General features: G+C 33.8%; 1 protein-coding gene across 3 annotated transcripts in view; it reads left to right on the top strand.

Moving 5' to 3' along the window:
- The first annotated feature begins 119 nt into the window (after nucleotides 1–119).
- Nucleotides 120–14,314, top strand: part of LOC136035409 (integumentary mucin A.1-like) — a 43,462-nt gene continuing 29,267 nt past the window's right edge. Inside the window, exons 1-2 of one of the 3 annotated variants that reach the window (XM_065717199.1) lie at nucleotides 120–184; nucleotides 13,554–13,637. In XM_065717199.1, coding sequence (XP_065573271.1) covers nucleotides 180–184; nucleotides 13,554–13,637 — 89 coding nt within the window. In that variant the 5' untranslated portion in view covers nucleotides 120–179. The remainder of the gene's footprint in view (nucleotides 185–13,553; nucleotides 13,638–14,314) is intronic. The other 2 variants (XM_065717200.1, XM_065717198.1) reach the window with 2 other exon arrangements.

Raw genomic sequence — 14,314 nt, 5'->3', positions numbered from 1 at the left:
TTTTTTTTTTTTTTTTTTTTTTTTTTTTTTTTTTTTTTTTTTTTTTTTTTTTTTTTTTTTTTTTACAAAAACGGAATACATAAAAAGAAAGAAAAAAAAATCTTCAACAAAGTTTCTACAGAAGGATCTCAATAAAAGAGTGTGACAAGCACTTTCTTCCTGATTTGAAACTGCGCAAGATGAGGTAAAAGAAGATAATTTGAAGAATCAGACTCGTCACCCTTTTCTAGATTCTCTTATAATTTGACATAAAACACATAAGACTTAAAGAAACAGCAAACTAATTTTAGAATCTGAGTCAGAACTAAGAAAAACTAAATAACTGGCAAAATTTCACAATTCGTTTCAACCGAAACTTTTAATTAAAGTAAAGCAAATTAAATAAAGATAAGTTTATTTTTTTTTGCCCACTTACAACATACATAAAAAGATGCGAATTAAAGAAAGAGATATATATATATATATATATATATATATATATATATATATATATATATATATATATATATATATATATATATATATATATATATATATATATATATATATATATATATGCACACATATATATACATATCAAACCGTTCGTGGTAACGAACTGTAGTGAGGAGCGACCTGGCTCAATAGTAGCTAAAACTCTACAAAACGGAATTTTTATAACAATAGTTACATCAAAAGATAATGCTGATTTTAAATATATAAGTTTCATTAAGTTTAGACTTAACCATCATAAGTTAGAGCCTGCAAACAAATTGGAGGGCACCTAAGCCCCCTCCCACGCTAATTATTTTCCTAAAGTCACCGGATCAAAATTATGAGATAGCCATTTTATTCAGCGTAGTCGAAAAACCTTATAACTATGTCTTTGGGGACGAATTACTCCCCCACAGTGCCCGTAGGAGGGGCTATAAGTTACAAACTTTGGCCAGTGCTTACATATAGTAATGGTTATTTCGAAGTATACAGACGTTTTCAGGGGGATTTTTTGGTTGGGGGGGGGGTGGGTTGAAAAGAGGAGGATATGTTAGGGGAACTTTCTTTGGAGGAAAATATCAAGAGGGAAGAAAATTTCCATGAAGGGAGCCCAGAATTTTCTAGCACTATTAAAAAAAAACAATGAAAAAATAAATATGAAAAGTTTTTTTTTTCTACTGAAAGTGACGTGCAGCATTAAAACTTAAAACGAGCAGAAAATATTGCGCATCTGAGGGGTTTACCTCCTCATAATACCTCGCTCTTCACGCTAAAGTATTTTTAGTAATTTCAACTATTTATTCTACGGCCTTTGTTATTCAAGGGTCACTCATAAGGAATTGGGACAGAATTTAAGCTTTAGTGTAAAGAGCGAGGTTCGACGAGGGGTGAACTTCCTCATATACGCAATAAAACATACGAATATAAAACTTTGTTACGTAAGTTAATTCGTAAATTACGTATATTTTTTACTAATGAAAATGTTCGTAAAAAAATTTAAAGTTCTAGTTGCCTTTTTAAGTAATCAAAAAATTGGAGGGCAACTAGGCTTCCTCCCTCTCTCCTTTTTCTCAAAATCTTCCGATTAAAACTATGAGAAAGTCATTTAGCCAAAAAAAAAATTATATGCTAACTTCGTTTTAATTATTTATGTGTGGAGAGTCAAGATCAAAACATGAATTAATTAAAAACGCCCGGAAATTAAATATAAAAAATTATTTTTTTTAAATTAAAATAAAAAGCGACATTAAAACTTAAAACGAACAGAAATTACTCCGTATATCAAAGAGGCTTTTCCTCCTCCACGCCCCGCTCTTTACGCTAATGTTTTTGACTGTTTTAAGAAGTAGAGTTAAGAGAAAGAGTCAAACTTTAGCGTAAAGAGCGGGGCGTTCGTTTTATTTCTGTTCGTTTTAAGTTTTAATGTCGCTTCTTACTTTCATTTTAAAAAACTTGTTTTTTTATTTAATATATATATAGATATATATTACCTGCACTGATAAATAATATTAAATGGCAGAAAATTAAGTAAACGGTTTAAACTTCTCTTAAACGTATCGCACTTTATCGAATCTACTGCATTTAAAAAGTAGGGAATACAATATTTTTGCAAAATTAAAACTATTCCTGTAATACAGTGGGGATCTTAATAAGAACTTCAGATAGCAACAAAACACCGGCCGAAGCTTAAACTGCTCCGTTTTAGACAACGAATCCCAAAGAGGATAAGAATACAGCCGTAAGGCAGAGATAGAGCACTATGTAGTTTAGCAAGTACACGCTTACTATAACTATACTTCAGTGCAGCAAGTTTCGCATAACTGGTACAAAAACCCGATATGGCATATTCAGCAGTAAGAATACGAGTACTATACTTATCTGGACCATAAATGAGGCCGATGTATTTCAGTGAAGTAGACTCTTTAATAGATCTACGTGCTACAATAACAGATAAAGAAGATAGCTTTACCTTGGGCATATTAAGCGAAAATTTCAGTCTTAGCAGCATTAGCCTTAAGTCCTAGCAGCTTGATAAACAGAAATCAAAGAATCAAAGTTTGCCTGTAAAGTAAGAAGACTGAAAGTGATAAGCAGGACATCGTCTGCGAAGCAAATCAAACTAAAATCACAAGGGTCACAATAAGTTTTACCATTAATAGTCCTACTTACAGTGGTAAGTCTTAAGAATTTTAAACATTGTAAGACTTAAAATAAAACCTTGCATGAGTAATAAGACGAATAGGCCCAGTTAAAAGACAATTTTCAAGTTTACCCCTAACATAACTATGGCTATACCAATATGAAAGCAACGCACAACATGGGGAGTAACACCAAAATCAACAAAAGTCGAACATAACTTTGATTGGACTACAGAATCAAATGCTGCTAGTATATCCACAGTGCACAAATATAGAGGATTTCTCAAATTATCCGCATTACTATGGATATGCTTCAGTAGGCGATGAGCAAATGCGGAATTCAGATGCTTATGAAAACCAGCTTTTCTGTAATCTAGCACGCACTAACCTATCGTTTCAGGGAGGATAAGACATTCTAAAAACTTGATTAAAACAGTAATGGGGCGATGAATAATACAAAAACTATCATTTTCAGCCTTTTTTTTTAATATTCTCAATTGCACTAGAACCAAATGAATGAGGTTCTTAACCTGTATCAATACACATTTGAAATAAAAGTGTCAGACACTAATAGCCAGATTGCACGCACAACGTAATTTTCAGAAACACATTAACACATTCGTTTATGCAATAGAGGACCAAGCCTACTTTTTAATAAGGCATCACTTCTAGTTTCTTAATTTGAATCACAGGATCCAAATACAGCAGAATAGTGGTGGACCATTGCTCTTCAGGAATACCTGCTCTCGTTTTACTTCACCCACTGTGAATGTTTCTATATTTTTTCCACATCAAGTTTGGATTTTTAAAAGCCTCAGCAGAGGCATGCTCAGCTCCCCTAGCTTTAAGATCCCTGTAATATTCGGTATATTCCTTTTTTCTTTCTGAAAAGCTGGAACTGAAGACCAGATCTTGGCTTATCACATTCATACTAAATGTGATACATTTGAACTTCTTTTAGCCACGCTTGAGCTGGGATTATAACTCCAACCAAACTTACGGGCACCCCTCTTGACTTTAGGTACCAGGACGCCTGCCTCCCACATGACCCCACACTTCATAGCATGAACAGTTTCAGCAGCATATATGTCAAAACTAATGTTATCGCTTAGACCATGAAGTAAAAGCTGGAAGGGCACTTTAATTTTCGTTAGTATCTCATCTAGTCTATCTTCAGAAGGTTGAGAAGTGAAAGAAAGAAAGACAAAGAAACGTATAAAGAATACGGTTACAATTTGAAAGTCGTGTGTTTAAAGTGGCAAGAGATAGAGAATTATACAATTTTAAACGACCCAATGGAGATAAAAGAAAAGCTTACGGAATTTTTAGAAAAACAATAATGGAACATATTTTGGAAGATAGCCTCACAAAATTGAAAATATACTTAAAAGAAAAGAACCTAAAAACATTGGAGTAAATTTCAGAGTTGGCGGATAGTTGGGCCGAAATAAGAGAGGAAGTTGCAGACACAGAAAAATTCTGAAGTAAAAAGCATAACAGAAATAAGCATTGTTATACAGACTGAAAAAGTACATTTCAGCGTAAACAAGTAGAATCAAATTGTTATAACTGTCGTACTACAGGTTATTTTTACAGAAATTACAATAATGCAACAAATGTTTGAAATAAATGCATACATACCTACTTACCAACCTATACGGAAAATTGAATAGAAAATTTGTTTGAAATGGCAATGGATTCTTACAGTGGCCAGACTTATGTACAAATCGACCTAATTAATAGAAGAAATATAAGCCGTAGAGATACGATTACAACATTATGTTATTATGGAGGTAAAAACCAATGTCCGTCAGCTTTGGTTAGAACTGAAATTGCAAAGAGAGACAGCGCAGTCCAGAGAAAAACAATAAAAGTAGGTTTAGGACTTACTCTTGCAGTAAATGTTCCCATAAGAGGAGACTTCAGAGATATTGGGAATCTCCAATCCTTAAAAGTAACTTCTATGACTAATATACGTGAAATTGATGTTCGGAAAAAATCTTGGAAAGCAATAAACTTCAGAACACATATAACAAATATACGGTGCCGGCAAGAAGGTAACAACAAGAAGCACTCGGTATGCCAGAGAAAAATGACAACAAATTTATCATACGTGCTTTCCTTCGTAATGTTCGTAAAATTATGGTCCAATATGAAAAAAAACAATTATTGGGATCCAATTCCTAATTGACGAAAACTTATTTATTACTCTACCAAAAGTAAAGAAAACTAAAAGAGAGAAAAAAATATGCAAAGCGCAACTAAAATTTAAGAATCCAATTCCAGACAGTTCGCAATAACGAACTGTAAGTAAGTTGTAACGCGTCTCAATAGTAGCCGAAGCTACTCAATAGAAAAAGAAGATTTTGATAGTAATAGATGCACAAAAAGATTTGGCTTATTATGCTGATTTCAAATATATAAGTTTCATTAAGTTTAGGGCTATCCATTAAAGGCTTCAAGCCAGAACAAACTTGCCTGATTTTCAAAATAGGAGGAAACAACTCCTAAAAGTCAAATAATCTTAATGAAAATCATACCACCGGATGCTCCTATCTGGAAAAATATACATTTGCTCCAGAAGAAAGAACACGGATGCACCTTTATTTGTTTGTTTGCTCTTTCCCTGAGCTAATTGTATCGACCCAGTGGTCCTATAATACCGAAAGAGGGCTCATTTGAACAGAAAGCAAAAGTTATAGTTCTCTTTTAAGTAGCTAAAAAGATTAAAGGTCAACTAGGTCCCCCATGCCACTTTTTACTCAAATTCATCTGATGGAAACTTTAAGATAGCCATTTGGCTCAGCATAATTAATAGGCCTCGTAACCATGCCTTTGGAAACTTTCAATTTCCATTAAAATAAGCCCTCGCACGACATTCTAGGACCAATGAGTCGATACGATCAATCCTGGGAAAAAAACAAAAGAAAAAACAAATAAACACGCATCCGTGATCTGTCTTCTGGCGAAAAAAAAATGCGAAATTCCACATTTTTGAAGATAGGAGCTTGGAACTTTTATAATAAGGTTCTCTGATACGTTGAATCTGATGGTGTGATTTTCGTTAAGATTGTATGACTTTTATAGGGTGTTTCCCCCTATTTTCTAAAATGAGGCAAATTTTCTCAGGCTCATAACTTTTGATGGGTAAGACTAATCTTGATGAAACATATATTTAAAATCATATTAAAATGTGATTCTTTTGATGTGACTATTGGTATCAAAATTTCATTTTTTAAAGTTTCGGTTACTATTGAGCCGGGTCGCCCCTTAATTACAGTCTGTTACCACGAACTGTTTGAAAGTTGGTGTGCAGTAACCCACTGTCTCTTTGGGGTTGTCTCACGCCATCCATTTTTCCTTTGACAATGCATTTCTAATTCACTTTGGATAATCTGGTAAAACAAATAAAACCTCTCTTCATTATTGAATGCAATTGATAAAATATTATTCCAATTCATTTGAGATAAAACATTCTTATAAAACAAGATAATTGTTTTATTTATTTGATACCAAGAAAACTCATTTTGAGCCTAAAACTATTTCCTAGAGGAATAACATGTCTAGGAATCCCACCAAAGTTGTCATAAGTATCTCTAACAACAACACGGGGGGAATCAGGGTTATCATTAGACAATATATGTCGCAGATTTGTCATAAGAAAATATTCAATTGTAAGCTACTCTTTGCATTTATTTCAATCAGGTCAACGTTTAGATCACCCACAAGAAAACATAGGAGATACACTTCTAAAGCTGCTTTCTAAAAAAGGCAAATTCTAAAGCTGCTCCTCCAAAAGATCAAAGAACTCATCGTTTGAGGAAATCAGTGAGTGGTAGAGAACTATGAAATTTCAAGAATAAACACCTAAACGAAGATGAAGGACAAGTGACTTAACCACCATCTCCCTATAAATAGTTAAATCGCTTAGAATGACCACTTCAATAACTGATCCAATAGATTAAGCAACTCTGAATTTTGATCATTAAGCCATGTTTCAGTTAAAGCTATCACCTGAAAAACAGAAATATTAGCTAGATCTTCCGTAAAGCTATAACTTGAATTTTGCCCCTAATTTTGCCATCAATTGTCTAACTACTTCAGGAGACTTCATGAAACTCAAAATTAACTTCGCTATTATTAACAGAACAATACTTCGCTTACGGTTTAGTCGCTTAGTGCACAATAATTTTCTAGCCATACAACACCTTCCGTCTCCCTTTCACTTCTTAAAGGTGCGCAAATACTGAAATGTATCAGTCAAAAAGGGAACAAAGTTCTTATTTACGTATATAGGGGGGGGGTACCATCTCCTCAACACCTCATTCCTTACGATAAAGATTGAATTTTTTCCCAATTATGTAAGAATGATTCCTGAAACACAAGGGTCGTTTAATTAGAACAATGTGAAGGTTTTTTAAAAGTAATAAGAAACCTTTGTGTGAAGAGCAACTTTTTAAGGAGGGCGCAACCCCCCTCGTATATGTAATAATTTCTGTTCGTTTTAAGTTTTAATGTTCCTCCTTACTTTCAGTTGAAAACAACTTATCTTTTTTATTCATTTAGCGAAGAGTTACTTAATATTACGACAAAACAAAAGAAAACAAAAATAAAGAAAAGAAATACTAAAATGGACTAGAATAAAGAAGTACCGTCGAAGATGGTGGACACTGGAGTCCAACTTACATTTGGTAATGATTTATTCTAAGTGAGGGTAAAATTTGAAAAAAGTAAAAATAAAATATAACTGTAAAAAGAAGTTTGGTTTACAATTTCAGTCTGAATTACAAAAATACAGAGCGAAAAAAGACATAAGGGGGAAGGAAGAGGTCGAGGACTCATTGTGAATACACAAATATGATCAAAAAATATAAATCGGACGGACTACAACAGGCTGTTGAAAGGTTAGGAGGTACTGAATTTTGGTATGGATTGGAAAATATTGGGAGGAAATCTGGGATAGGTTCTATAGGCCCTAAATGTATTTATATCCTTCTAGGGGGAAAAGCCCCCTAAATGATAACTGATTACGTCAACATACAAATTTTGGGCCAGTTGTGATCCTGTTACCAATATTTTGCCTCTTCAACTTTGAGTTCTTGGTGGATACTCTCTCAGAGTCACTTTATATCTCTCCCAACCTTTACCCATTAACCGTATTCGCTGTTATTACTCTTCATAGGAATCCACAACTATTTTATCCAAACCTTCTTCTTTGAGCGAAGTATTCAAGTTTCATCTTCATCTGGATCCAAGTTTCAGCTTTAGCTATGGCTTTCTCCTATTTTGAATTAAAGAAATAAATAAAACTATTTATTCAATTATTCGAGGGGAGAGGACAAAGAAAAATTTAATCCATGGTTGCTCGGATTTTTACCTGATTACCCTGTACCCTATCGTTTTCGCTGGCCCTTGAGTTTTTGGCCATGGATGATTTGAACTTATGCCAAGGGACAGTTCACGTTCCAATTAGGATATTCATTTGTTTTCGTCCCTGGAGATTAAAAAAGGCTAGTTCAGCTAATCCTTTTTTGTCGTCTGGCATCGTCACACCTGCCAAAAGGCAATTCTTTGCTTCACCTAAATGTAAATTTGGTGAAGCAATATGTTCTTGTTAATCGTGCAGCAAACCCTTGATACAGTTGGTTCAAACCTATGAGATTATTATTTGGATCCACTCTGACCAAGCCAAACATTGCTTGAACTTCGTTTTTTTCAAAATCTCAAACCTCACGCTGATGCCATTACTAAAGAGGGCTGATTTTCTTTCAAATTTTTCCAGTCTAGATGCAGGGATCCCTTGAGCCTGATTAACCATTATCTTGCATTAAACTCACGCCAAGGAGTACCCCCCCACGCCTCTCCCACTGAAAAATAAAAGCACTAAAACTCACAGATTATTCAACATGAAATACGAAAGAAAAAAACAACAAGGGAGTCCATAGACACTGTAAGTACCAAAATGCAACAACCAAGCAAACACTCTCTCCAAACTACAACTAAATGAACAAAAAGAAAAAAACACACACAAAACTTTCTTCACTCGTAATTTTGTTACTGCCCTTCATTTCATTCAAATTATCCCTTCGAGCGTCCAACCCAACCTTCAAACAAAATAACTGGAAAAAAAAGAAAAAATTTCACTTTTCCATAGAACTTCCAAATCCACCCCTATGAATATCAACTCTATGAGGGATATGCGCCAAAACTGAATAAATAAAATCCTTATTTACTATGCCAACAGTAAAACAGTTCGTGGTAATGCACTGTAGTAAGGAGTGACCCGGCTCAATTATAAAAGAAACTCTAAAAAAGAGAATTTTGATACCAAAAGTTACATAAAAAAATTGAATTTTAATGCTGATTTTAAATATACAATTTTCATCAAGATTAGTCTTACCTATCAAAAGTTACGAGCCTGAGAAAATTTGCCTCATTTTAAAAAATAGGAGAAAACACCCCCTAAAAGTCATAAAACCTTAACGAAAATCACACCATCAGATTCAGCGTATCAGAGAACGTTATTGTAGAAGTTTAAATCTCCTATCTACGAAAATATGGAATTTCGCATTTTTTGCCAGGAGACAAATCACGGATGCGTGTTTATTTGTTTTTTTTGTTGTTTTTTTCCCCAGGGGTGATCTTATTGACCCAGTGGTCCTAGAATGCCTTGAGAGTGCTCATTCTAACGGAAATTAAAAGTTTTAATGCCCTTTTTAATTGACCGGAAAAATTGGAGGGTACCTAGGCCCCCTCCCACACTCGTTTTTCCCCAAAGTCACCGGATCAAAATTCGGATCACCGGATCAAAATGATATAGCCTTTTTATTCACCATAGTCGAAAACCTAATAACTTTGTCTTTGGGGACAACTTACACCCCCGTAATCCCCGTCGGAGGGGTTGCAAGTTACAAACTTTGACCTGTGTTTACACATAGTAATGGTTACTGGGAAGCGTACGGACGTTTTCAGGGGGATTTTTTTGGTTTGGGAGGAAGAGTTGAGGTGGGGGGGTTACTTGGGAGGATTTTTCCATGGAAAAACTTCTCATGGGGGAAGAGTCTTTCAATGAAGGGGGCGCAGGATTTTTTAGTGTATTTAAAAAAACAATGAAAAAATAAATGTAAAAAGTTTTTTTTTCTACTGAAAGTAGGGAGCAGCATTGAAACTTAAAACGAGCAGAAATTATTGCGCATATGAGGGGTTTACTCCTTCGTAATACCTCGCTCTTTACGCTAAAGTATTTTTAATAATTTCAACTATTTATTCTACGGCCTTTGTGATTCAAGGGTCATTCTTAAGGAATTGGGACAGAATTTAAGCTTTAGTGTAAAGAGCGAGGTATCGACGAGGGGTGAACTCCCTCATATACGCAATAATAACATACGAATATAGAAGTTCGTTACGTAAGTTAATTCGTAAATTACGTATATTTTTTACTAATGAAAATGTTTGTAAAAAAATCAAAAGTTCTATTTACCTTTTTAAGTAATCAAAAAATTGGAGGGCAACTAGGCTTCCTCCCTCTCTCCTTTTTTCTCAAAATCTTCCGATTAAAACTATGAGAAAGCAATTTAGCCCAAAAAAATTAATATGCAAATTTCGTTTTAATTATTTATGTGTGGAGAGCCAAGATCAAAACATGCATTAATTAAAAACGTCAAGAAATTAAATAACAAACTAGTTTTTTTAAATTAAAGTAAGGAGCGACATTAAAACTTAAAACGAACAGAAATTACTCCGTACATGAAAGGGGCTTTTCCTCCTCAACGCCTCGCTCTTTATGCTAAAGTTTGTTTTACTATTTTAAGAAGTAGAGTTAAGAGAAAGTGGCAAACTTTAGCGTATAGAGCGAGGCGTTGAGGAGGAAAAGCCCCTTTCATATACGGCGTAATTTCTGTAAGTTTTAATGTCACTCCCTACTTTCATTTAAAAAACTTGTTTCTTTTATTTAATCACTTTTAGTGGCTCAGTGTTTGGACACTGGCTTATCAAACAGTTCGTGGTGACAAACTGTAAAAAGGAGCGACCCGGCTCAATAGTAAACGAAACTCTAAAAAACGAAATTTTGATATTAAAAGATACATAAAAAGAATTGGATTTTGATGCTGATATTAAATATATAAGTTTCATCAAATTTAGTCTTCCTGTATCAAAGAACCCTATAGCAAAAATTTCAAGCTCCTATCTACAAAAATGTGGAATTTCGTATTTTTTGACAGAAGACAGATCATGGGTGCGTGTTTATTTATTTGTTTTTTTTCCCAGGGGTCATCGTATCGACCAAGTGGTGCTTGAATGTCGCAAGAGGGCTCATTCTAACAGAATTGAAAAGTTCTAGTGGCCTTTTTAGGTGACCAAAAGAATTGGCCGGCACTTAGGGCCCCTACCACGCTCATTTTTTCCCAAAGTCAATGGATCAAAATTTTGGGATAGCCATTCTGTTGAGATAGTTTTAGTTGCCTTTTTAAGGAGCCGAAAAATAGGAGGGCAACTAGGCCTCCTTCCCCGCCCCTTTTATCTCGAAATCGTCTGACCAAAATTAAGACAAAGCTATTTAGCCAAAAAAGAATTAACATGCAAATTTCATTTTAATATTTTATGTGCGGAGAGCCAAAATTGAATATGCGTGAATTAAAAAACGCTCAGAAATTAAATAAAAAAACTAGTTTTTTTAACTGAAAGTAAGGAACGACGTTAAAACTTAAAACTAACAGAAATTAGTCCGTGTATGAAAGGGGCTGTTCCCTTCTCAATGCTCCGCTCTTTACGCTTAAGTTTTTTACTGTTTAATAAAGTAGAATTTAGAGAATATGGAGCGTAAATAGCGAGGCGTTGCGAAGGGAACAGTCCCTTTCATACACGGATTAATTTCCGCTTTAATTTTGATGTCGCTCCTTACTTTCAGTTAAAAAAAACTAGTTTTCTTATTTAATTTAATACACAAAAGTGGCGGGATCGATTTCGTCACCCAAACATCACCACGATTAACTCCACTGTTGAGTAATTTTTATTTCACAGCAAATATTTTCCTGCAAACCTCTCGGACCGATTGCGGGACATCATCCTTCACAAAGATATTAGAATATTCTAAAATTGACTAGTTTTTCAACCTCCTAGTGTTTTTCAATGTAAGTATTCGGGCTTTCTTTTTTTTGCAACTTCAACTTTGGTATTTTTTTCACGGTTAATGTCTACCACTGAATATTCAAAATCCAAATTCAAGCCAATTTCATCAGTAATTACTTTAAATTTTTTTTTTTTTTTTTTTAGCTGATTCTTCATCATTAACTGGGACATTCCAAAGCAATAAATTTTTTTTCAGTATCTCTGCTTTCTATTTTCATAGTACTCACTTTCAATAAAGATAACACAGATGTTAAACGAACATTTTCTTCTGCTAATAGAGATAAATTATTTTTTATCATTTTGACTTAGCCTACTTTCAATAGTATCTATTCTAGGTTTTAATTCGGAAACTAGCTTTTGGGAGGTAGCACCAGAACTCTCAAGGTGTGATGACCGGGATTCAATGGACGTAACTGATCCAGATAAATTATTCAGAATTTTAGTATTTGACTGAATTATGACCAAAATTGTGCTAATATTATCAGCTAACGACCTCAGTGAAATATTTTCTACTCTTCTTGAATCGGGCGAGCTGGAGTCATTCAAAATTGAATTATCCATTGCCGACATATAATCGCCATAGCTTCTTCTCCCCGTTTGACCTTCTTCCTTTTTCCAACCATTCTTAAAACTAAATTCAGCACCAAAAAAGGGTTGAAGGGGAACCAAAAATTGCAAATCACCTACCTTAAAAAGCTTTATCTAAGCTTTAAACATAACCACGGCAAACAGCTTTTATCAATATCAGTCCAGCACTACTTCAATTTTTCTTTTCCTTTTTTAAAATTTTTCATAGAAATTTCACTACACCTTTTAATCTTTCAATCAATCTTGGTTAATAAATGAAAAATAAGAATACATCAAGGCAGGTAAGGACGTGCACTAGGCTATTTTTAGCCGGTCGAATTCATTCAGGTAATATTTTTTTTTACAACAGAATAAATTTAGTCTCACATTGATTCAGAGTATAATCCTTTTTCCGTGCTTGTTCAAAAACTGGGCATTAATCCTTTTAAGAGAATGAATTGGTCTTAACAGGTCAGAGACTGAATAGCAAAAATGTATGTATTTATTTGTTTATACATAAAAAATGTATTTATATAATTAAAACAATAGTTGAAACAACTGTGTGAATCTGCAATATTTAAGGAACAGCAAAGAGTATTATGTAGAAACTTTCTAATAGTGTTAGGGGGTAATAAATCAAAGACTTTAAGTGTATCCAGGTTTTCAAGTCGGTACACCTGTAATATATCAGGAACGACTTAGGATACTAATTTGAAACTTTCAGAGAAAACTGAGGGGATGTGGAAATAAATTAAAAGACACCACGCGCATCCAGGGTGACAAAAGTATTTGTATCCAGAGTGCAATAATTCGGATGTGACTAAAGTTTTATTTTAATGGCTTAAGGGACCCAGCTAAAATTTTGAAAATAGCAAAACAAATGTCTTCGTAATGAATAGATGAACAAAAAATGCATTTATTTAATTAAAACAACAGTAGAAACAAAATTTAATACGAGAAGATGCTTGTAATAAAATGTTTGATCAATATTCTTGAATATTCTAGGTAGTAATTGGATAGGAGCCCGGGTGGCTTCACCTCTATAGACGGCCATAAATTACATAGATTAACAATTCATTTATTGGAGCAATATTCTTCATCTCCATCCATCCAGAATGCTACATTAAAACTATTATTATAATTAGTTGCAATATTTGTATCAAAACTGAAATAAAAAGCCAAAATGTGGCTCTTATTAAGCAGTCAAATTGGTTAACAGCTTTCGATTAACATGTACTTTTTCAGTTCACAAGAGAACACTACAACAGTAGAACAAACCACTTCAACGAGAGTTGTTTCAACTATTACTAACACAGCGCCTACATCCAGGTAAGCTTTGTATAAAGTCTTTCAACTTTTAACAGGTTTTTAAATATTAAAAGAATTACACACTCTGTTTTGACTTTTGGATTGACTTCAGCAAAAAAGAATGCACTACTTCAAATATTTTTGAAGTAGTATTTTTTTATAATTTATTCCTGTCCAAATTATACGTATAAGAGACTAATACAAGAAATCTTGATACCTCATTAAATACATTTTTTTTTCTTGAATAGCTGTGTTCCTGATTCATTATCTCTATTTTGCGTTCTAAAGTTTATATCTTCTAAGTCAAAGATAAGGATATTTGTATGTATAAATTAAAGAAGTTTAAATTAAATTTACAGGAATAATAAAAACTTTAATATTAAATAAACCACACAAATTTGTTCGATAGGAAATCAATGTTAGATAGGAAGAGCACTCGTCCGCCCTTAAGTGCCTCAATTAAAAGAGTTTCAAGCAAAAAACACACATAAAAATTGATGTGATTAAACACATACAAACATGCAAACATACACAAATACATGCCATTGTCCATTGTCAATGGATTCTATATCCATTTAGGTTGCTGCAAGGGTTTCGCTGAACTATATCAGGAACCGCTAAGGGTATGAGTTTTAAACTGTCATGGGATGTTGAGGGGGGGAGAGGTTTGAACTAAATCAAATAACGCTCTGTGTATC

This window comes from Artemia franciscana, chromosome 14, assembly GCF_032884065.1.
Source record: "Artemia franciscana chromosome 14, ASM3288406v1, whole genome shotgun sequence".
In the NCBI taxonomy this organism is placed as follows: Eukaryota; Metazoa; Arthropoda; class Branchiopoda; order Anostraca; family Artemiidae; genus Artemia; species Artemia franciscana.
Note: the sequence above shows the minus strand (reverse complement) of the source record. Positions and strands in the feature narration are given on the sequence as shown.